Source organism: Choloepus didactylus, chromosome 2 (genome assembly GCF_015220235.1).
Source record: "Choloepus didactylus isolate mChoDid1 chromosome 2, mChoDid1.pri, whole genome shotgun sequence".
Taxonomy (NCBI): Eukaryota; Metazoa; Chordata; class Mammalia; order Pilosa; family Megalonychidae; genus Choloepus; species Choloepus didactylus.
The window spans coordinates 228,095,888-228,121,435 of NC_051308.1; the positions used below are offsets into that span (position 1 = coordinate 228,095,888).

At 35.7% G+C, this 25,548-nt stretch overlaps 2 protein-coding genes and 1 pseudogene across 4 annotated transcripts in view; 2 read left to right on the plus strand and 1 right to left on the minus strand.

Moving 5' to 3' along the window:
• The window catches only part of CDC42 (cell division cycle 42), an 80,793-nt gene that overhangs the window by 20,334 nt on the left and 34,911 nt on the right, over window positions 1–25,548 (minus strand). The window contains exons 1-3 of one of the 3 annotated variants that reach the window (XM_037828244.1): window positions 19,558–19,698; window positions 18,491–18,645; window positions 13,942–14,014 (exon numbers count right to left, since the gene is read on the minus strand). In XM_037828244.1, coding sequence (XP_037684172.1) covers window positions 13,942–14,014; window positions 18,491–18,595 — 178 coding nt within the window. In that variant the 5' untranslated portion in view covers window positions 18,596–18,645; window positions 19,558–19,698. Of the gene's footprint in view, window positions 1–13,941; window positions 14,015–18,490; window positions 18,646–19,557; window positions 19,702–25,548 lie in introns of those variants that run through there. The other 2 variants (XM_037828246.1, XM_037828245.1) reach the window with 2 other exon arrangements.
• On the plus strand, window positions 995–1,897 carry LOC119527812 (AP-4 complex subunit sigma-1). Its single transcript, XM_037828247.1, has one exon. The coding sequence runs from the start codon at window positions 1,191–1,193 to the stop codon at window positions 1,623–1,625; it is 435 nt and encodes a 144-aa protein (XP_037684175.1). The 5' UTR covers window positions 995–1,190; the 3' UTR covers window positions 1,626–1,897.
• Window positions 24,341–24,878, plus strand: LOC119527811 (annotated as a pseudogene).

Here is a 25,548-nt window from a genome sequence, read left to right on the forward strand (position 1 = left end):
ATGAGATAAAATAGATTTTAAGTCAAAAAAGTTATGATGGACAAAAACGGCCATTATATACTGATAAAGGAGTCAATTTGGCAAGAAGATGTAATAATTATAAATATATATGTGCCTAACAGCAGAACCCCAAAATATATGAAGTAAATATTGACAGATTTAAAAGGAGAAATAGATGGTTCTACATTAACTGTCGGAGATTTTAATACACCACTTTCAATAACAGATAGAACATTTAGTCAGATGTTCTTGTATAAGAAGACTTGAACAACACTCTAAACCAACTATACCTAACAGGCATATATAGAACACTTCACCCAACAACAGAATATACATTCTTCTGGAGGGCATACAGATCATTCTTCAGTATGAACCATGCCAGATAACTAAATAAGTCTCAATAAATTCAAAAATACTGAAATTGTATCTTCTATGCCCACAACGGAATGAAGCTAGAAATCAATAAAAGGGAGAAAGGGAAAGTTTACAAATATGTGGAAATGAAACAACATACTCTTAAACAACCAATAGGTTAAAGAAGAAATCACAAGGCAAATTAGGAAATACCTTGAGACAAATGAAAATGAAAATACAACATACCAAAACTTATGGGATGCAGCAAAGGCAGTGCTGAGAGGGCAATTTATAGCTCTAAATGCCTATATTAAAAAGGAAGAAAAGACTTTAAATCAGAGATCTAACCTCAAAACTGGAAGAATTAGAAAAAGAACAGCAAACTATAAACCATAAGGGAGCAGAAGGAAGTAAATAAAGATTAGAGGGGAGACAAATGAAATATAGAACAAAACAAAAGAGACAGCGAATCAACAAAACCACGTTGGTTATTTGAAAAGATCAATAAAACAGTCAACCCTATAGCTAGAAAGAGAGAAAGAAAAAGAGGATACAAATAACAAAAATCAGAAATGAAAAGGAGGACATTACTGTAACCCCTTCGAAAGAAAAAGGACTATAAAGATACTATGGACTAAAAGCCAAAATGGCTGCCCCAAGGAAGCCCGCACAGCGAAGCTAACGAGGATTGGGGAGCAATCTTCTGAGGGAAAGGAGGAGGGGGTCCCCAGGAGAGCCGCCGCCAGGACAGCTGCCCGTGGAGCCGCACAGGTTCCACCACCCTTGCCATAAATTTTGAGTTGTATTTGGAAAAATACTGGCCAGAAAGAAAAAAAATGATAAAGTTTTTCCTCATGGTGAATAAACAAGGGCAGACCCGACTTTCTAAGTACTATGAACACATGGAGATTAACAAGCGGACACTTCTGGAAACCGAAGTCATAAAGAGCTGTCTCTCTCGATCCAGTGAACAATGCTCTTTCATTGAATATAAGGATTTTAAGCTGATATATCGTCAGTATGCAGCGCTCTTCATTGTGGTTGGAGTTAATGACACTGAGAATGAGATGGCTATTTATGAATTCATTCATAATTTTGTGGAAGTTTTAGATGAGTACTTCAGCCGAGTGAGTGAATTGGATATAATGTTTAATTTGGATAAAGTACACATCATTTTGGATGAGATGGTGTTAAATGGCTGCATCGTGGAAACTAACCGGGCAAGAATTCTTGCCCCTCTACTAATTTTTGATAAGATGTCAGAAAGCTGAACAGTGGAAGGCCTGGCCAGACAACACTGATTTCTAGAAATGCAAATGCCATGAAATACCTCTCAACATCTGTAGCCCATAAGAATCTGGAAGACCACACATTGCAAAACGGGGTATCCTTCCAAAAACATTATAAATAGGCATTTTCCACATTTCCTAAATAGAAAACAAAAGTATATTTTAAAATCTGATGTACAAAGGAAATTTTTATCTAAATTGTCAGAAGTTTTATTGTCTAACTGTAGGCATTTTTCCCCCACTATAAAATTTGGGAAAAGAAAAAAAAAAAGATACTATGAACAATTGTACACCAATAAATTAGATAACCTAGATTAAATGGACAAATTCTTAGAAACACACAAACTACCTATACTGACTCAAGAAGAAATAGAAGATCTCAACAAATCAAATAGTAGTATAGAGATTGAATCAGTAATCAAAAACCTCCCAACAAAGAAAAGCCCAGAACCAGATGGCTTCACAGGGGAATTTTACCAAACATTCCAAGAAGACAATGCAAATTCTGCTCAAACTCATCCAAAAAAATTAAAGAGGAGGGAACACTCCTGTGCCAATTTGAATGTACTATGTCCCCCAGAAAAAGCCGTATTATTTGATGCACTCTTGTGTGGGCAGACATATCAGTGTTGATTAGATTGTAATTCTCTGAGTGTTTCCATGGAGATGTGCCCCACCGAACCGTGGGTGATGACTCTGATTGGATAATTTCCATGGAGGTGTTACCCCATCCATTCAGGGCGGTTCTAAATTAAATCACTGGAGCCATATAAATGAGCTGACAAACAGAGGGAACTCAGTGCAGCTGTGAGTGACATTTTGAAGAGGAGCTACAGCCAAGAGGGACACTTTGAAGAATGCACAGAAACTTGGAGAGGAGCTGCAGATGACACTCTGAAGATGGTCACTGAAAGCAGACTCTTGCTCCAGAGAAGCTAAGAGAGGACAAGCACCCCAAGAGCAACTAGGAGTGACATTTTTGAGAAACTGCAGCCTAGAGAGGAACGTCCTCGGCAAAAGCCATTTTGAAACCAGAACTTTGGAGCAGACGCCAGCCACATGCCTTCCCAGCTAACAGAGGTTTTCCAGACACCATCGGCCATCCTTCAGTGAAGGTACCGATTGTTGATGCCTTATCTGGGACACTTTATGGCCTTAAGACTGTAACGGTGTAACCAAATAAACCCCCTTTTATAAAAGCCAATCCATCTCTGGTGTTTTGCATTCTGGCAGCATTAGCAAACTAGAACTCCCTAATTCATTCTAATCACCCCCATACTAGAGCCAGATAAAGAAACCACAAGAAAAGAGAATTACAGACCAATATCTCTTATGAATATAGATACAAAAATCCTAAACAAAATGATAGCACACTGAATCCAACAGCATATTAAAATTATACACAATGATCACGTGGGATTTATCCCTGGTATGCAAGGGTAAGTTCAATATAAGAAAATCAATTAATGTAATACATCACATTAACAGAATGAAGCAAAAAATCCTGACATGATCATCTCCATTGACGTAGAAAAGACATTTGACAAAATCCAGCACCTGACCCGTGTCACAACCTACACAAAAATTAATTCAAAATGGATTACAGACCTCAATATAGAAGATAATACCATAAAACTCCTAGAACATAATGTAGGGAAACACCTTCAAGACCTTGTATTAGGAGGTCACTTCTTAGACCTTACACCCAAAGCATAAGCAACAAAAGAAAAAATAGATAAATGGGAACTACTCAAACTTAAAAGCTTCTGTACCTCAAAGGAGTTTGTCAAAAAGGTGAAGAGGTAGCCAACTCAATGGGAAAAAATATTTGGAAGCCATATATCTGACAAAAGACTGGTATCTTTTACATATATAAAGAAATCCTACAACTCAATGACAATAGCACAGACAGTCCAATTATAAAACGGACAAAAGATATGAAAAGATATTTCTCTGAAGAGGAAATACAAATGTCCGAAAAACACATGAAAAAATGTTCTTCTTCTCTAGCTATAGGGAGATGCAAATTAAGACCACACTGAGATGATATCTCACACCAATTAGATTGGCTGCCATTAAACAAACAGGAAACTACAAATGCTGGAGAGGATGTGGAGAAATTGGAACTCTTTATTCATTGTTGGTGGGACTGTATAATGGTACAGCCTTTCTGGAAGACAGTCTGGTGGTTCCTCAGAAAACTAGATATAGAGTTAACCTTTGATCCAGCAATTTCACTCCTCAGTATATACCCAGAAGATCTGAAAGCAGTAACACAAACAGGTATTTGCACACCGATGTTCATAGCAGCATTATTCACAATTGTCAAGAGATGGAAACAATCCAAATGTCCTTCAACAAATGAGTGGATAAACAAACTGTGGTACACACACACGATGGAATACTACCCGGCAGTAAGAAGGAACAAGGTCGAGAAACATACGACAACATGGACGAACCCTGAAGGCATAATGCTGAGCAAAATAAGCCAGGCACAGAAAGCAAGATATTTTACGTGACCACTAACGTGAGCTCTGAAAAATGTAAAATAAATGGTTTATATTGTAGAATGTAGGAGACCTAGCAATAGACAGCAACTAGTGAAGGGGGAACGATAATCTAGTAAGAACACGTAAGTTATGGAGGGTAAACTTAATGTTACGGGAATGCTCAGGAACGTCTATGGTTTGTTAATTTCTGAGGGGGTATGGTAGGAACAAGTTCGCAGAAATGTGGTTATTTGTTTTTCTCATTCCTTTGTTGAGTCATAGTCTGTGTATTTTCTTGGGGTAGGGTAGGAACATGTTGGAAGCAATGTAGTTATTTTAGGTTACTTGTTTTTTCTTATTTCTTAGTTTTAGTTTTGCTTGAAATGTTTTTTTAATTGTTTTTTAATTTTTTGATCAAGTTAAAAAAAAAAAAATTCAGCACCCCTTCGTGATAAAAACACTTAGAACACTAGGAATAGAAGAACACTTCCTCAACATGATAAAGGGGATATACGAAAAACCCACAGCTAACATCATATTCAATGGTGAAAGACTGAAAGCCTTCCCTGTAAGACCTGAACAAGACCAGGATGCACACTGTCACCTCTGTTGTTCAACATTGTATTAGAAGTTCTTGCCAGAGCAACCAGGCAAGAAAAACAAATAAAAGGCATCCAAATTGGAAAGGAAGAAGTAAAACTTTCCATATTTGCAGATGACATGATCCTATATTCAGAAATTCCTGAAAAGTCCACCTCAAAGCTCCTACAGCTAATAACAAATTCAGCAAAATGGCAGGGTACAATATCAACATCCAAAAAACCATAGTTTCTATACATTAGTAATGAGCAATCTGAGGAGAAAATCAAGAAAATAAAATCCATTTACAACAGCAACTAAAAGAATGAAATATCTAGGAATAAACTTAACCAAAGATGTAAAGGACCTATACACAGAAAACTATAAAACACTGCTGAAAGAAATCAAAGACCTAAATAAAAGGACATTTCTGTGCTCATAGATTAGAAGACTAAATACCATTAAGATGTCAATTCTACCCAAGCTGATTTACAGATTCAACACAATCCCAATCAAAATTCCAACAGCCTACTCTGCAGAAATGGAAAAGCCAATTACAAATTTACTTGGAAAGGTAAGGGGCCCGGAATAACCAAAAACATCTTGAAAAAGAACAATAAAGTTGGAGCACTCACTCTTCCTAATTTTAAAGCATGGTACAAAGCTACAGTGGTCAAAACACAGTATGATACTGTCATAAAGACAGACATATTGATCAATGGAATCAAAATGAGAGTTCAGAAATAGACCCTCACATCTACAGTCAATTGATTTTTGACAAGGCTGCCAAGTCCACGCAACTGGAACAGAACAGTCTCTTCAACAAATGGTGCTGGAAGAACTGGATATCCATATCTAAAAGAATGAAAGAGAACCACTATCTTACACGATATACACAAATTACTTCAATCTGGATCAAAGACCTAAATATAAGAGCCAAGACTATAAAACTCCTAGAAGAAAATGTAGGGAAGCATCTTCAAGATCTTATAGTAGGTGATGGTTTCTTAGACCTTACAACCAAAGCAAAAGCAACGAGAGAAAAAAACAGATAAATGGGACTTCCTCAAAACTGAATAATTTTGTACTTCAAAGGACTTTGTCAAGAAGCTGAAAAGGCAGGCTACTCAATGGGAGAAAATATTTGGAAACCATATATCCAACAAAGGTTTAATATCCAGAATATATAAAGAGATACTACAACTCAACAATAAAAAGACAAACAACCCCATTTAAAAATGGGCAAAAGACTTGAATAGACGTTTTTCTAAAGAGGAAATACAAATGGCTAAAAAGCACAAGAAAAGATGCCCAACATCACCAGCTATTAGGGAAACGCAAATCAAAACCAAAATGAGATATCATGTCACACCTACTAGAATGGCCACTATTTAAAAAAAAAAAAAAACAGAAAACTACAAGTTTTTTGGAAAGGATGTGGAGAAACAAGAACACTTACTCACCGCTGGTGGGAATGCAGAATGGCACAGCCGCTGTGGAAGACACTTTGACACTTCCTCAGGAAGCTAAGTATAGAAGTGCCTTATGATCCAGAATCCCACTACTAGGTATATATCAGGTATATACTCAGAAGAACTCAGAAGAACTGAAAGCAGGGATGCAGACCGACATTTGCACACCAATGTTTATAGCTGCATTATTCACAATCGCCAAAAGACAGAAACAACCCAAGTGTCCATCAACTGATGAATATATAAACAAAATGCAGTATATACATATGATGGAATTATTATTCAGCTGTAAGAAGTGAAGTCCTGATGCATGTGACAACATGGATGAACCTTGAGGACACTGTGTGAGTGAAATAAGACACAAAAGGACAGATATTATAGATCTCACTGATTTCAAACAATCGGAATAAGCAAACTCATAAAGGCAGAAATCTAGAATATAGGTTACAGGGAATAGGGTGGGGATACAGAATGGGAAATTAGGGCTTAAAATGTACAAGGTTCCTATTTAGATCAACGGAAATGTTTTGGTAATAGAGGGTGGTGACGGTACTACACTACATAGTGAACCCTAAGTAAACCATGGACTATAGTCAATAGTACAATTATAAAAATGTGATTTCATCAATTGTAACAAATGCTCCACACTAGTAGAAGATGTTACTATTAGGATGGTATATGGCAATCATGTATTTTATGCATGATTGTTCTGAAAACCCACAACTTCTCTACTAAAGAAAAAAAAAGTATATTATTGGGACATACAAAAAAATAGAATATATATTATAGGCTTTATACCAATGTTAAATAGTTTGAGCATGATAACTGCACTTAAGGTGGACACATGAGTGAATATACTTGTTCTGAGGAAATGTATATGCGCAGTATTAAGGGTTCGAGGAGCATGATGTATAAGATCCACAGTCAAGTGTTCAGAAAATAGATTAATAGACAAGCACACACACACAGAGACAGATGGAAAGATAGATGCAATCATAGAATGATATAGCAAATGTGACCAAACTTTAAACCTGGTGGATTTGGATATCCGGGGGATAGGGGTGTGCTGGAGTTCTCCCTATGGGGTTTGAAAGTATTTCAAAAAATAAGTTAAAGTTTAATGAGGAGCAGAATATTCGTATGATCTCAAAAGTGCTTCCCTACAGATTGTAAGCTTCAAGGAGAAAAATATAAGTACATGTGAAGAAACAGGCAAGACCTTGACTAAGTGATCAAAATTATCATCCCACCAATGAGTGGAAGATAAACATCATGTACTTCCAGATTTACATTCTGAGAAAGACACATCACTAATGTAATATTCCAATCCAAAATGCCTAACTTGAATCTAATCAAGAAACAGTGGCCAAACCCAAAATGAAGAAAACCCTATAAAGGAGAAGGGCGAGGAGAGAGAGCCTGTATTCTACAAAAATAATGACATGAAAGACAAAGACAGACTGAAGAACTGATTATCAATTAGAGACTAAAGAGACATGACAACTAAATGCAATACATGATTTTGTACTGAAGAAGGAAAAGACAGAACTCTATTGGGCCAAATGACAAAACTGGAATATGGTTGTTAGATTAAAGTATTGTATCAGTGTTAGATTTCCTGAAGTTGGTAACCATACTGTAAATATGTTAAAAAATGGCCCTGTTCTCAGGAAATACATACTTATTCAAGGATAAGGGGCATGATATATGCAACTTACTCTCAAATAGTTAGGTAAAAAAATAATATTAATGTGTACGTATGTAAAAAGAATAATAAAGCAAGTAAGGCAAATCGTTAACAACTGGTAAATCTGATTAAAGGGTGCATGGGGACTCCTCGTACTATTCTAGCAACTGTTGTGCAAGCTTGAAATTTTATTTCCAGATTAAGTTTTTTAAAATACCCATACATATTTCCAAAAGTGGGAAAGGGGGAGCTCAGAAGTGGGATTTATCACTCCAATTTCAAAACTGAGCTATAGAAATCTTATGCTTTCCAGGAATAATTAAATATTTTGTATGCCAATGATTTTTCTTAAGCCAACATTGAGGGAAATTGTAACTTCAGGGAGCTATCGAAACATGATAATGTAAGATGTTACTATTACTACCACTCAAATAAGTACTATACCATAAGTAGACAATAAAGGTATCCTCAGAACAATACCTTACAAAAATTAAAGGTAAAAGGAGAAGTTAAAATGAAGAAGGTAGTAATAAAACAATAGAAGTAAATGTATACCTTTCACTTCTTAAATTATAATTCCAGAAACCTAAGGAATTACAAATTAAAGAATGGGCTTAAAGGAAACAAAATCAGCCAAACAGTTAATAGTTCTCTAAATCAAAACCACCTGAGCTCTGATACTACCTGGAGCTTTGAAGCATCCCATACTGAAGCTCCAATAAAAAACAAACTTAAGAGGACAAAACAGTTAACCAGGACTTGTAAAAAAAAAAAAAAAAAAAAAAAAAAAGTAAAGAAGGCTCACATTCCTTTTCTTAGCCCTACTCAAATGGAATATACTTCAAAAAAACCTAACTTGGTGTAAACTAGAAATGGCTTCATTTTGGTCACTGTGTCCATGTAATCAATGTAACTGAAGGTGAAAACTGGAACCTAGACCACATTCCTGACCCTATCACTAGAGAGCATCTAAATGAGTGTCCAATCTTATATGCACCCAATTTTCTACTCAAATGAATTGTAACAAAACAAACAGAGCCTTTCTTTTTAAATATTAGAATACCAGGTCTAAAGCACTATCGGTCAGTCCATTTATTTGTAATGAACAAGCCCTGAAAAGCATAAAAAAAAATCTTTCTCAAAGAGAGGAAAAAAGAAGTAAAACTATTCAATAAAAAAAACTAGGCTACCTCTACTTCTGCTACAAGTGCTATATTTAAAGATAATAATAGTAAGCTCCCACAGATAAATAATAAAAAATTCTTCAATATCCAATCATAATGACCCAGCTAAAATTTATCCTCTAAGAATGTTACAAGTAACCATTATTCACTCCAGACAGAGCTATCACTTAGCATTGTTTAAGGTACACAGCATGATCAAGAAAATTTCACGCTACTATGTGACACAGGCTTTGACTGCAACTCTTAAATTAAACCTACTCTAACAGCACACCAGCTCACCTCTGAACTTCTAATGCTCGCAAAAGGCAGAGATCTGTATCACCGGCTGCTGATCTTTTGCTTGCTCAGTCTCTTACTTAAAATTCAAATTCACCAGGAACCCTTCAGTGTGAGCTGAAGACAATGACCTATATGAAGTCTATAAGGATTTCATGGCACGAAAAAAATACTGCCAAAAACTAATATCCTTAGAGAATTCCACTTGAACATTATAATTACAAGAAAACAAATTAAAATTTTCATAATATTTACCAAAAAACCATGGTAACCCCAGAAATGACCGAGTGATTATGACTACCACGATTAAAAATCAAAAAATAAAGAAAGCTTTTCAAAATGTAACCTAAGGAAACAATTAAGAATGTATACAAATAAAATCAGTGAGATTGGGGGGGAAAAACCCAACCCTAAAACTGAATGCTAATATAAACAAATGAACCCAATTGTGTTTCAAATGAATAAGATAACCACACTGCTTGGCGAAAAAAAAAAAAAAATTCCAAGTAACTTTTGAACACTGAATTTCGTATACTATCAATCTAAAGAAATTAAAAGAATTGCAAACAAATTCTTAAACTCTTATTAGTATGATGTAACCATCGGAAACTATTTAAGATACTGTAGGACTGAGCATATAAATGTATCTATACATTGATCTTTTGGGGAACCAAGTTTCTTCTAACTGAAGAAGAATGAGAAGAGAGATAAAAATATGAAATGGATGAAGGCAAGAAACAATCTTGTGGTTGGATGAATTAGAGTGTCACTAAAAACTCATTATCCAGGTTATACTTACTAATGTTATTTTCTTCCTTAAGTGGATGAATAATATTTAGAACAACTCACTGTGGTACAGTTTACCCTGATTTAGCTGTCTGATCTGTCCAGACCTCAGTAGCAATGAGCACATCCAGCACCCAGATTCCCATTTTGCAACCATGAAAGGAAAAACTGATTCGAGGTAAGAATTGTCAATAGATATTAAATCTAGACAAAGGGCTGTTTAATGAGAAAAAGAATATTTACATGGTCTTAATAGATCTCCCCACAAATTAATTATGAAGGAAAAATTATAACCATACTATAGAAAAACTGGACACGACCTTAACCAAATGTTACTAAAAGGTGACACCCTGAGATGGATACGTCAACTTTAATGTGGTATTCCATTCAAAAATGCATAATTTCAATCTATTCATGAAGAAATGGACAAATCCAAATTGAGAAACACTCCATAAAATAACCAGTGTGTTTTCTTAAACTACACCAATGGCATGAAAAGCTGAGAACTGCTCCATATTAAAGGCGACTAAAGACACATCACAACTAAAATGTAATGTTAGGATCCTGAATGGGAACCAGAAAAACTTGCTATAAGGGTCATTACCGGGACAACTGACAAAATTAGAAAACAGTCTGTAGATAAAAGTTTAAAATATAATATAAAATGTTAATTTCCTGAATTTGATAACTGCATTGTGGTTACCTAAGATATCATCGTTCTTAAGAAATACACACAAAAGGGCATTATATATGCAACCACTCTCAAATGGTTAAGATATAATACGCATATAGAATGGGACAAAATGTTAAAAACTGGTGACTCTTTGTACTAGCAACTTTTCTCTAAGTTTCAAATTAAATCAAGATAAAATGTGGTAAGAAAGATTGTGTGTCAAAATATTTGTACAGGTAAAGATCATACTATAAAAGAAAACTGCAAATGGATCCCAAAATGTTTAACAGAAGAAATGAAATAAACCGTGGTGTGATTTGCTACACAGTGGACCACTAAATGACCATGAGTAACGGTGACATACAACATTGGGAAATGTCACCACATACTTTATAGGGGAAAAGTCAGGTGCGTGGGGGGAGGGGAAGAAGTCCCATCTACAAACACAATGAATGCATAGGAAGAGTTGTATTAGGATATACAGTAAGATGTGATTGTCTTTCAACAGATGCTTTTTGTTTTCTCCTTTTTCTTATCTGTATTTTAACTTTTTCCTATAATAAGTAAAACTGCACTTTTGTAATAAGTAATAACATTAAAACTTTTGACAAAAAGAGGAACTGATGATAGGGTAATGATTATACAACATGGGAAAGGGCCTATGATAAACATGTTAAATTTAAAAAGCTAATCAAAAAACTATATACACAATATTAAAACATGAAGGAAAAAAAGAATAAAATAACTCCGGAGACAAGTTGGCAAGAATTTATTTAAAATTTTATTTTATTTATGACCATAAAAGCAATAATAAAGCCATGAGAGAGACAGAGCCCAATCAATCTCTGGTCTTCAATGATATTATTTAAATATATGTAAGAGTTGCAACCAGAGGCAAACTGAAACACTATAAAAAGAATTCAGAATAAAATCTGGCAGTGAACAGGTCTACAATCTAGAAGTGAAGGAAATCAGAAGACATCTCAGTGGGGAAGAAAGCTTTAGCAAAAAGAAAATTGAGTTAATGGCATGACTTAATGATAGGGACCGAGAGATTAAGGCCTTTGCAGAAGGATATGGAGTCTCCTGTTATATGTCTTAAAAGTAGAAGACACGTTCTGGATGCCTACAGCCTCACGTCTCCAAGTGCCTACCAAAAAAGATCTCTGACCCTCAGTGACCTTAGCCAGCTGAGACAGACACCCCCAACTTGCTTGGGATAGTAAATTATTTCCTTAGTGAATGGAACCTTAACTTCCTTATAACCCTAGGAAGATTCAGAATCTAATGAAGAGATGAAATAAACTACATCCTATATTGCTAATAATATTCAGTTACATTTAGGAATAATCTATCCTAATTTTACCCTTAGTGTCTATAATATTTAAAATAATCTACTGTATTAAAGAATGTGATATATTCTCTGAATCCTACTTAAAATGTGTAATTCAGAAACCAATCTTAAACTTGAGGGTTTGGGATTGAAAAAGGTTAAGAATTTTATGAAATTTGTAAACAAACTTTTTAAGATAAATTAAAACATAAATACAGGGAATCACAAGTTAGCAAATTTACTAAAGTTATATAACTTGGGAATGTTTCACTTAGCAGACAAAGAAACTGAATTGCTTACAAGAGAAAACTGAATATACTAAATTTGTAAATACAGTTTGAAATGTTGGAGGGAATTTAACAAAGTTGAAAAATGAAGCTGAATGAGAGTAAAGTCTTATCAACCTAAGTTGAATAAACCAATATTAACCAAAGAACCATTAGCCACCTTTAAGAATGATTGCTAAAATGGATTATTTTAGTAAAAAAAAATTAAAGTAACTTTAAAAGTTTATCCACTCCAAGCTATTTACTGAAGGGAAATAAAAGCATATGTCCACACAAAATCTTGTACACAGATGTTCATAACTGCATTATTCATAAGGCTTAAAACTGGAACCCAACCATCTATCAACTCGTAATGGATAAACATATTGTGCTATATTCACTGAACAGAATCCTACTCAGTAATAAAAATGGGCAAACTGTTGATACAACACAGATGAACCTCAAAACCCATTATGCTAACTCAAAGAGGTCAAACACAAAAGATCACAAATTGTACAATTCCATTTATGTGAAACTGTAGAAAAGGCAAAACTGTAGTAACAAAACACAGATCGGTGGTTGCCTGGGGCCAGGTGTCAAGCAAAGAGACTAACTGGAAAAGGGAACAAAGAAGAAACTTTTTAGGGTAATAGAAATCTTCTACGTCTTGATTATGGTAGAGGTTACAAGACTACACAGTCAGCAAAATTCAACAAGCTTAACAGGTAACCTGAAAAGCAGAAAGTTTAAGTTAACAGGGCAACTTAAAAAGCAGAAAATTCCTGCATCTTAAAAGACACCTTTCTAAAATTTTCCTGTGGATAACTGAGCTGATAATAACAGAGACTACAGAGCAAGAAGACAGAAGTTAAGATGTGCAGCACTGTTAAAACAAGAAAGAAATAACAGAGAAAGTAGCACATTTAGGAAGAAAATAATTTGTTCTTATAATTTGGAAAGTTTATTGCCTTCATAATATCTTCAGATGTAGTATAAAACCACAGGCTGTTTACACATACATTGTAAGAAGCTATCTATACATATATTCCACAGAAGCATATACTAAATTAAAGTCTTCCAATTTAAAATTTGAAAATAATAAGTACTGTATACAGTTTATGTACTTACAACCTACTTGGATATTTAAGAAACACTGGTCTTAAAAAAAATGGGGTGAAGGGAGATAATCAGTAGGCATTTTCATATGCATTGTTACTAAGTCTCTCCCCAACCATTAATATAATCCCCAATTCTTTGCAAGGAGCACATATAAGGGATTTTGTTCAATTTGGAGTTTGTGTGACATACTATGCTCTCACCCTAGTTTATCCTACCACACCATCGACCCAGAGTACTCCAAACTCCTACTGACAGGTCTGCAATTGCTCCTTGGCCAAGCATCAACCAGCATGATATACAAGCATGCTAACTACTAACAAAAAGCAAGTGGTCTGCTAATATGTTAACTTCCCAAAGTGTCCAAAAAAGACAGACAACCAGCAACTGTTTTTTAACTGGAGACCAAAACATTATAAAAGACATTAAGTTTTCACCTGCGGTATCGAAAAGTCCGAGAGTATATGGCTCTCCACCAATCATAACTGTGACTGCATAGTTGTCAAAAACCTAAAAACACAAAAATGCATTGTTAGTGTACGAGGAAATGGTCAAAATGGGACAGGGCAACTCAAGCTAAGGTGATGTTTCCTTCCTAAGACTTAATCCTCTTTGATTTTGTATACTTCCTTACATAAGCAACCTTGCCAATGAAGTGGTTCTTGGAAAAAGTGACAGGAGATGTGTTCTAGAACATCTGCTCTACTCCAGCAGCCTGGATAAAGAGCTACAGAAAGTTCAGAGGCATTATAGGAGCAGAGTCGCCTAGCTACACAAATAATACTGCTCAAGTTTGAAACTTTTGAGACAGTGGTTTACCTCAATGTTCAATTTGATTTCTCAGAAATCGTTTCTTCTTCAAAGAACATTTCCTTTGAATCCAGAATTAAAATCTCCTTGATCTGTGCTAATCTAACTTTTTCCTATCAGAGCCAAGATAAGAGCCTTGTTGCAAACAAATCCATTTGAGAGAGATGAAGATCCCCTAAGGTATTCAAAACAGTGTCAAGAAAACACTGGCTGATTTGTTGGGGGTTTTATAAGCAAAATTCATGTTACTGGGTATAGAGCTGTACCAAGTGACCTAATAATATGCCTTCTTTGACTAGCTGCTTTATTTGCAAATAGAACATAAAACCCATAACAAATTCAGTAGATACTAACATTGTTTGACCAATTATTCTTGAAAATGGGACGTAGTGGTGCCAAATCTGCAGAACTTGGCAAAGACTAATTCATTGTTTCCTTAACTTCGTTAAATTAATTTATAATTAAAAAGTGATACTGATTTTCAACGGATGGAGGTGGCCTAAGGGTATATCAAATGATAAACGGAATGGTGAACTGTGGTGTATACATACAACGGAATACTGAGAGGCGGCAAGAAATGAAGTTGTGAGGTATGCAACTAAGTATGCAACTGACCTTGAGGACAGTAAGTTGAGTGAAATAAGTCAGAATCGAAAAGACAAACATTAGAACGCCTCACTTATATGGACTAACCATAATGTGCAAACTCTGGTAACTGAATCTGACAGCATAGGTTATCAGGGGAAGGCTTATGATAAAGGTACCTAGATTGTAAGCTCTTTCTGCAGTCACATCTATTCAGGAGTTGTAACAGCTGTCCCTAAATTCTGAGATGCTGAGCTGTTTCTGTATAAACTTGGTCAGTCCCTGGAACTTCAGGTATCTGCATGACACCTGAGACTCAGAGCCAGAGTTCAGCAGCTATGAATGTGAGCATTACCCCATACAGCAAATTTAAAGAAGCTGAAAAAGAGATCAGACTTCAGTAAGAGATATGTACGAAACGGACTTGATTAGAGCTAAGATAAACCAGACTAAAGGGAAAAGGATACTGGCAGTGTTTTAAAACCTCAACTTCTGTGTGAAACCAAAGGAAGAGATGTTTATTTGGTGCAAAATCTGTATTTTCCGTAGCACACTATAAGTTAACTTGAATGGTCAGTTTATTCAAACAATATAATCACATGGAACCTTGAATAGGGGGTGAGAGCCAGTTGATTTGTACAGGTTAGTGTGAAACCCCGATACATCCCAGAGTAATTTGGGCAGAGAATAAAAAGTATTTACAAAATCCCCTTGAGGGCCTGAGGGGAAATGTGGAAACATTAAACTTCCCCACCTGGGGAATTCCTGATATTCTTGGAAGCAATGGGGACCACCACTGTAATAGGCCGAGTCATCCATCTTGGAGCTTGCCCTTATGAAGCTTGTTACAGCAAAGGAGAGGCTATAAGCCTATTAATAATCGTGCTTAAGAGTTACCCCCAGAGACATCTTTTGCTGCCCAGATGTGGCCTGTCTCTCTCTAAGCCCACTCAGCAGGTAAACTCACTGCCTTCCTCCTTACATGGGACATGACCCCCTGCAGTGTAAATCTCCCTGGTAACACGGGACATGACTCCCAGGGATGAGCCTGGATCCAGCATCACAGGATTGAAAAAGCCTTCCTGACCAAAAGGAGGAAGAGAAAATAAACAAATAAAGTTTCAGTGGATGAGAGACTTCAAATGGAGTCGAGAGATCATTCTGGAGGTTATTCTTATGCATTATATAGATATCCCTTTTTACTTTTAAGTGTATTAGAACAGCTAGAAGGAAATACCTGAAACTGCTGAACTGCAATCCAGTATCCCTGATTCTTGAAGATGATCATATAACTGTATAGCTTATACAGTGTGACTGTGTGATTGTGAAAACTTGGCAGCTCACACTTCTTTTATCCAGTGTATGGACAGATGAGTAGAAAACAAGAGGACAAGAAGTAAGTGAATAATGGGGGGAAGGAGTATGAAATGTTTGAGGTATTCTTTTTTACTTTTATTTTTATTCTTATTATTAGTTTTATTTTTTGGAGTAATGAAAATATTCAAAAAATGATTGTGGTGATGAATGCACAACTATATGATGATACTGTGAAAAACTGATTGTACACTTTGGATGACTGAATGGTGTGTGATTATATCTCAATAAAATTGCATTTAAAAAAACCTGATCCTTTCCAACTAGAAGGATGCTGCATTTTAAGACGAGTCTTACTTAACCTTTTAGTTATCTAACTCTAATTTTCTGGTTCACATTTTACAGGGTTGTTACGGTGCTTGCTTGAACTAAAGAAGAGTGGAAGTAAGGGTGAGGGGGATAGGGTGGTTAAAAGAAACTCAGTTACTGATAACAAGAACAAAGAAATGTAATAAATTTGGTTATGCTCCCAAACAACAAATTATTTTCTCAAGCCACACTTAAGAAAAGGGACTTAAAAACAGTCCTCCTTTATTGGACTGTTCATATAGAGGACTGGAGTAAGAATCACAAAAGTTGGCTGCCATTCCAGACTGCACAGAAAACTAACATTTGAATACTTAGACATCTAAGTGTCATCCCTAAATTGGACCTAAATTCCCTCATCCATAAGAAATGGGTAAGAAAATATATGAGTCCTTCCAGCTCTAAATTGCTGTTATTCTAGAGATGTTAAAAAAACAGTTCACATGTAGGTACAAAGAAGCATTTTAGACAAATCCATTTCCATAACAGCTTAAACAGGTACCTTGGATACATAATTTGTGCTTCATGGTCCGTTTATTTACCTAACTAGGCTCATTTAAGAATATTTTCTACTACTACTTTCCCCTCACCCTATCCCTCTTCCAGAGATCCACATACAAACACCCACTATCTCACCTGAGGACCAAAAGAACTCAGAAACCATGTTTATAGGTAGGTAAGTAGCATTAACAGAGACTGAAACATAAAAATTCTCATAGTTGTCCTCACTCTAAAATAAAATGCTTGGTACCTCTAAAAGTCCCCTAAAAGTCCCTTTCAACCTCAGAACTTCTTCCACCTTACACTGTCCCTCCAAATGGACTAACTCAAAAATGTAATTTTGTATTTAATTATACCTGCTCCAGGAAACCTCATCTTCTTTCTCCCAATATCCTGGGCCTTCCTCAATCACTTTTCTTGCTTTGGGATATTACAGACTGTCAATTCCAACTGAATGTAGTACCAAACTTTTCACCCTATGTATACCTTCCTAATAATGCTCATGTCTCTGAAAATCGACCTAAATTACTCATACATTTTCTTTTCACTTCCAAAGAATACTGGTCCCATATTAATAACACATTGATTCTTAATAATCCATAAAAGAGCTCGCTTTAACAGATGTAGTTTTTGGCAACGTCAGGTCAACCCCAACTCCCCTTTTGCCAATGAATGAACACCTATGTTAAACATAATTATAGCACTGGTCAACCAACCTGGGACAAACACTAGATCCCCAAACACATTCTTTAACAAATGAGTATTACTCTAAACAATCCCATCTCTCTTCTCTCACTTCAATATCTCTGCTATTCCCATTTTCTCTCTGTCCTTCCAGGAAACAAATAAAAAGCAACTGTGGAACCAAAGGCTTCTGTTGGTGTTTTCATGACAAACCAGGTCTTTTCTGCCCCCCCTGAGACCATTCTGGAGCTCCATTATTGTTAAGGAACTAGCTCTACAAGATTCTCTCCTATTCCCTCTAAGTGGAGACACCTGCTATTATCTTTGAAAGTACAAAACTCCAAAAAGCATCCCAGGGAACCTTCAAGCACTGATCAATTATTGGCCAAGATATCAAAAAAAAAAAAAAAAAAAAAAAAAAAGTCACCTCACTCCAAGATGTAGGGCATACTTCTCCAAACTGCAACCACCACTCTTTAGAATCTTGTCTACTGGAGTTTTGCCTCCCAGCAATTCTTGCAAACCCTTGTGTCACCCCTTTTGACTTTCCACTGATTTTTCAGCTGTTTAATTTTAAAGTGTATATAATTTACCCATGGGAAGTCAAGATCTTTAAAAACAGGAAACAAAGGCAGACAAAAATTTCAGTACACACAGAGGAAGAGTGTTCAAGAGGGTATCAAATTATCATACATTTCACCAACACACGATAGCCTTTATACTTACAGTCGGTACATATTCAGATGGAAATTTGTTTGTTGTGTAGGATATCAGGAGACATGTTTTACCAACGGCACCATCACCCACAACAACGCACTTAATTGTCTGCATTGCTGAAACAGTTTTGTATCCACTTTAAATATTTCAAATTCGATGCTGACCTACAAAAAATTAAAGAAACTTGTTTTATTTCTTTTTACTTATTTTTATTTCCCTCAACTAACAGGTTCATTCTTTCAGAGCAAGAACAGAATTAGCACAACTATTACAGCTGAAGGTACTTAAAAAAGAGAAATAGTGAAATGCTCAAAATCACAACAAGCATCAATTTTCCAAGTTTCTGTTATTTAAAAAGATTAGAATGTCCAAAGTGGTGTAATGATCAGCATATTTCTTTTTGTAGTGAAAAGGAACAGGCTACGTCAGAATGAGTCCCATAGTGTGCCTAGAATTATTTTGTGAAATCCTTTAAATGTATGTAAACATGCACATGCATGAGTAAATGTGTGTGTGCAAGGCTGCACTACAAAGGCCACTGCTTTAACAAAGGATAAATCTGCCCAGCCTTAAAGCTGTAGTTACTCAGGCTATGACCAACAAGCAGCGAGCAACACCACTACCTCCCTATAATATGCAAGCAGCATGAGGACCTGGAAAAGATCAGGGTGATCCTGTCTCAGCAGCTGTTTTAGCACTAGGTTGCCTAGCAACTAATTCAATATTCATGGCACAAAAAGGTCAAAACCTACATTTCTATAATGACAAAGTCAGAGCACTCTAAATCATATTGACTTATAAACAGATGTTACTTTAGTTTCTCTTACTATATTCCTCCATTCTAAGAAGCTGTTGATTACAAATGCACCAAGGATTTATTACATTCATCAATTCAGAGATATTTTTCACATTTAAACATCTCTAAAATCACAATGTGTCTTTATTCAAGGGGACTTATAGTCTTTATCAGTCATTTTTCCCCACATTTTGACATTATTGGAATAAGTGGCATTTTAGATTCAATGAAATGCTGTGAGTTTTTCTGGAGGAATAAAAAAAGACCATTCCATGCTTACCAAGATTTTAAGATAAATTCCTATTTCAATTATAATCTTGAAGGGGTTACAATTTCTTGTTGGCTAGAACTGCCACTTTATGAAAGCCTCTTCAAGAACATCAACCAGAAGCATCCCCCTTCCCCATAATGTCGATGCCACTTTTCAATATGAAGAAGTTAGAGTGGTCACTGCCCAGATATCCCTAAAGATTGAGAAAGTGATTAAACAAGAGAGAGGGCAGCAACAGACAAGATTTAACAAAGGATTACGAATACTGAATCTTTATATAAATATTTTTTTAGTTTCTGTGGTTCTCGAATAGCTAGAAGGAAATAACTGAAATTGTGGAACTGCAACCCATAATATTCTTTGAAATTTGCTCTACTTGTTAAATCACACTATGAAAATTACCAATTTTCTGCATATATTTCACAACAAAAGATGTAAAAAGATAAAAATAAGTAAGATTTTTAAAAATCACAGAACCACCTAATTCTGTGCTGGATTCCATGCCTATGTGATCCTATAGCATGCTTCACTACATTTGATAATATTGATTTATAAATGCCTGTTAATGTCTCTGGATTCTTAAAACTATACACACCATCTTAGTCACCACTGTACTTCTTACACTTAGCACAAAGACTGGCACCAAGTAAGCTGTTAAATGGATGGAAAATCACATAACAAAAGAATATAAAACTAAATTAATGGTAAGTAACTTACATGAAATTTACACTCTCCCATTCCTCATCAAAACCATCTTGATATTTTTCTTTTTACAGCCTCCTTTCATCTCTCCCTTTTTCCTTCTCTTTTATTATGCACTAGAGAAGTATGTACACTGACATAGCACTAAAGGTTAAAGATCTCAATCCTGAAGTTAAATCAAAATTATTTATCAAAATAACAAACCAAGCACACTAAACTGAGTGCTATATTAATTCTAGAGAACTATTCTAGACAAATATCCTTTACTTAATAAAAGATGTGGGAAAAGTCCAATGATAATCAGAGTACTGTCTTTGGGTACTGTGCTTTGACAAGCCCAACCCTATAAAAATTGCCAGCGTGCTCTCTTGCCATTCCAGGATGGGTAAGAGGAGGAAACAGGAATAGTTGTTCTCTCATGGTTCCTATGAGTCCACCTCTTGGGAACAAAATAACGTTCTGCTAAGAAATAAGGTCTTCGATAAAATTTCTTTTCAACTCAGAGTGAGGGAAAGAAAGGCAAGCAAGAACAGCTCTGATCATCCTAAAGAATATTTTCCCATTGCCTACAAACCTATTTCAAGTTCAGTTCTCTGACCTTCTACTTCTCCTGACCAGCATAACCAGATGATTTCTTATGTCAAGCTAATCATAAGCACTGGACAAAAATTAGTATTTGATCATGGTGGCAGAGTCTGCAAGCTGTCTGCCAATTCTTCTCTTCTTCTTCAGTAATATGATTTTTAGCTAAGCATATGGCCCCTAGTAAGGACTACATTTCCCAGATTTCACTGTAGCTAAAAGTGACCACCACTGACCATGTTCTGCCAAATTTAGTAGAAGTGATAGATGCAACTTCCTGGACTAGCCTTAAAAGCATACATGGTAAATAGAAATTACATGTTAAGGATAAGCAATACAGTAGAAGGGGTCAGCCCTGGATTGCCCTCCAGGACTTTTACATGAGAAAGAGATGAATTTCTGTCTCATCAAGTATTTTGGGCTTCTCTACTATAGCAGCAGAACTGAAATCTAATTATTGCATTTCACAGACTCTTAAAAAAAATTTTTTTTAATGCATTCTAAATCTGGAGGTATTAAATGGGAAAAAAAGTCTTAGAATCAATAAAATATAGTTAATATTTGGGTTTATCAAGTAACTTTACAGTGAAACTTGACCACTGATTTAATAGCTCAAAATGTCTACGATAAATGCAGTTTTCAAGTTTGAATTGTGGTTGAAATCACATGAATTGTCATCCCTAAAGCTGAAGTTCCTTTTCTTAATTCTATATCTGGTATATTCACTTTTAGGAATTAAAGTCGACACCAACAAGCAAATACAAAAACAAGAGGCCATCTATAAACTTGCAACTTCTAGTGAAGCAAGAATTATCATTTCTTGAAACTTTCATTAATATTCCCTACAAAATAAGGAAGAAAAAATTGGGAATAAAAGGTTTCCACAACTAAAGCAACAAATGTGACTTGGCTGCATGGCTAAATCACAAACTATAACATAACAGCATTGATGGAAAAGGTTAGACCTGGTCTGTAACATTTCAAAAAAAGTAAAAAAAAAAAAAAAAAAAAAAGTAAAAGCTATCATTAATTACTGTATAAAGGAGAATAATTTAAATCTGATTCAAATTGAATTCCTTTTTTATATTATAACTATATTTGGAGATTCCATTAAAATGAACTATCTTCAGAAGACTGTACACAAATAAGCAGTCTTCAATACACTATCTCTCTCTGAGACAAAGAACCAGTAATTAATTATAAGAAAACATTAGATAAGAGGAGATCATTCTGGCCACCAAGAAACTCAAAATCACAGTAAAACATACACCTACAATACAACTTGTATTAGAAGAAATCTGCAATGTACACTTAGGGACAAAGGTAACAATATTTCAAACTGGCTTATCAGTTTTATCCTTTAAATGTGTAATTTAGAAAATATCTCTTCAGTCTCAAGCATGAATTCATTACAACTAAATACCAAATATTCTGAGGGGGATTTTACTGGGTTGAACAGTGTCCCTCAAAATTCATGTCTACCCAGAACCTCAGAATGTGACTTTATTTGGAAAGAGGGTCTTTGCAGGTATACTGGATTAGGGTGGGCCCTAAATCCAATGACTAGTATCTTCACAAGAGAAAGGAGAAGGAGATTTAGACATACACACGCAGAGGGAAGAAAAGAAGGCCATGTGACAGCAAAAGCAAAGATTAGGGGGATGCAGCTACAAGCAAAAAAAGCCAAGGAATACCAGGAGCCAACAGACGCTGGAAGAAGCAAGGAAGGATTCTTCCCTAGAGCCTTTGAAGAAGCAAGGTTCTGATGACACCTTGTTTTTCAACTTCTAGCTTCCAGAACTGAGAAAATAAATTTCTACTGTTTTAAGCCACTGAGTTTATGGTAATTTCTTTCAGCAGTTCTAGGAAACTATTATAGACACCTTTAAGATTTCCCAATAGGAAAGATAATAGGTAAATAGAATTCATATAACAGAAATGTACTCTACAGACAATTTGGCTACATCATTAAACAAACATTACTACATTGGGAACTTGGTAGGAGTCTGTATCTTTTTTTCTTCTCTGCAGCAGAAACAGTCCCTAAGCCAATCAGGTCCCTCCTGTATGTTCTGCCTAACAGCTGGGAAGAATATCCAAAATACACCAACTTGCCATTTTTAATAATAATTAAAAGGGCAATCGTAGTTTCTGTTCTCCTATTACAGTACAAAATTATCCTTTAATTACCTGTTGCTTTTCTTAAAGGAAATAAAACTTCGTAATTACAACAAACCTCTAGTTTTAAAAGTTCACTGTTTTCTTATAGTTGTAAAACTGAAAACATACAAATTAATTACAAATTAATCCCCTTTCTGAACTGTATAATGTCTAAATTAATTCCTAAACTCATAAAGTTGAGAAAAATATGGGTAGCATTTTTAAAGCAGAAAAAATTAAATATAACAAATGATATGGTAAATTGTGTTTTAATCAAATCTTAAGTGAAATCAAATAAGCATGTCAACAAGGCAAAGATGAGAGGTCCAAAGAAAATGACATAAGCTCCAAAAAGTCTCAAGGTTCCATGAGACTAACATAAGATTCTATTTTTGAGTAGCTTCGAAGTCAGGAAAACCCTAGGTTTTAATCTCTGCTCAGGTACTTACTCAGTAAGTGACTCTGGACAAGTTTCTTAATCTCTTTTTAACTCAGTTTTCTCATTTGCAAAATAATCAGTGCCTTGCACAGTTGTTACGAATATTAAGTAATATTCAATATACATGAATTCCCTCTACCAAGTCTGGCAGTCAAAGTCAATCCAACCACACTCCAGTGGGTCAAAACTTACACTGTACTATTCTCCCTGCTTGGCGGACTGCCATCTTAATCATAACTTTTAATGCTTTGTACATAGCAGGCACACTAAAAACAAAGGTTAAAAATAATTAAATACGACTGCATGGTAGAGCCTGGTTCCAACACCGACTATTCCTCTGCCACCGCCTCGCGATGACCACCACCGCCCCCTAACCTGCAGCCATTGCCATCACTGCCACCTGTTTCGCTGCCGCCTCAGGACTGGCTGCATTAGGCCACAATCTTCAATGAGTAAACAGATTCCTCAGCTCTGTTGTGTTCTTGGTCACACGTTTATGGAGTTTCTGAAGGGCAGTGGAGATTACTGCCAGGTACAGCATGACCTCCATACAGACAAGTGAACTACAGAAAGTCGTTACTGCTCCACCAAGAGACCCCCGTAAGAGTGGTTAACCTGGACACAGAAGTGCTGAACTGAAATCCGCAAAACATTTTACAAGAGTTCTGACCTGGATGGGGTAAACCTCAGTGCACTTCTTTATATTGCCTCAGTATTACTGGATTGAAGAATCGCTGCTTCTTGTTAGGAGGTTCATTTCATTGCCCATTACTCCCAATTTCATACTCAAAGCACAGAGAACTTCAAGTGGAATATATTGAAGTAGACTTCAGTTTCTTTACATCATTTCTGTATTCAATTTTTTAAATTCTTTCATAACCCTTTTGAGCGTTTTTTAACTAAGTTAACATGGCTCGAATGAACCGCCCAGCTCCTGTGGAAGTCAATACAAGAACATGCTATTTCTTATTACACACAATCCAACCAATGCAACCTTAAGCAAATTTATAGAGGAACTTAAGAAGTATGGAGTTACCACAATAGTAAGAGTATGCGAAGCAACTTATGACACTGCTCTTGTGGAGAAAGAAGGCATCCATGTTTTTGATTGGCCTTTTGATGATAGTGCACCACCATTCAACCAGACTGTTGATGATTCATTAAGTCTTGTAAAAATTAAGTCTTGTAAAAATTAACTTTCGTGAACAACCTGGTTGCTGCATTGCTGTTCATTGTGTTGCAGGTCTTGGGAGCGTTCCAGTGCTTGTTGCCCTAGCATTGATAGAAGGTGGAATGAAATATGAAGATGCAGTACAGTTCATAAGACAAAAGCGGCGTGGGGTTTTTAACAGCAAGCAACTTTTGTATTTGGAGAAGTACCGTTCCTAAAATGTGGCTGCGCTTCAAAGATTCCAAGGGTCATTTTATTGAATGTTGCATTCAATAAAACTGGGGTGCCTGATGCTATTGCCTTGGAAGTGGAACTTGAGAGAGGAAGGATCTAATTTGACCTACATATTAGCCAACGTGTTGGTAAGTCTAATGAAGCTTCCACAGGAATATTGAAAAGCAGTTTTACCACGCTATGAGTTTGACAGAATTGCAACCTCTATCTCTGGGTTACAATCAGCCTATTTGGACATTTAACAAAAGATTCTTGCTGGTTAGCTTTTAAAAAGGGTTTATCATTTGTAACAACTGACCTTTCCTGAAATCATGTAGTATTGAGTTATAAGTCTTCTTTAAATCTTTTCCCATGCCAGAATTTTATCAATACATAAAAAATTTAAAGAGATTAGGTACCAAAATACCCAGTACAATACTTTGTATTATATTTTTAGTATCATACAGAACTTTAAGTCCCAGGAACTATGAACATTCTAGACTTTATGTGGTTTATTCCTTCAGTCATTTCAAACATTGAAACTAGGGCCTGTGTAGTTATTTGCCTGTTCACTTTGTTTGCATCTCCCACATTCGTACCAGTACACATCAGGTTTGCTCAGCCATGGAATTTTGTTGGATTTTAATGTCTTCTCTATAAATCTCATTTTGTGACGTTAGAGAAAAACCTCCATTTTGAAAATCTACATTGTACAGAAGCACATGTCTTCAAT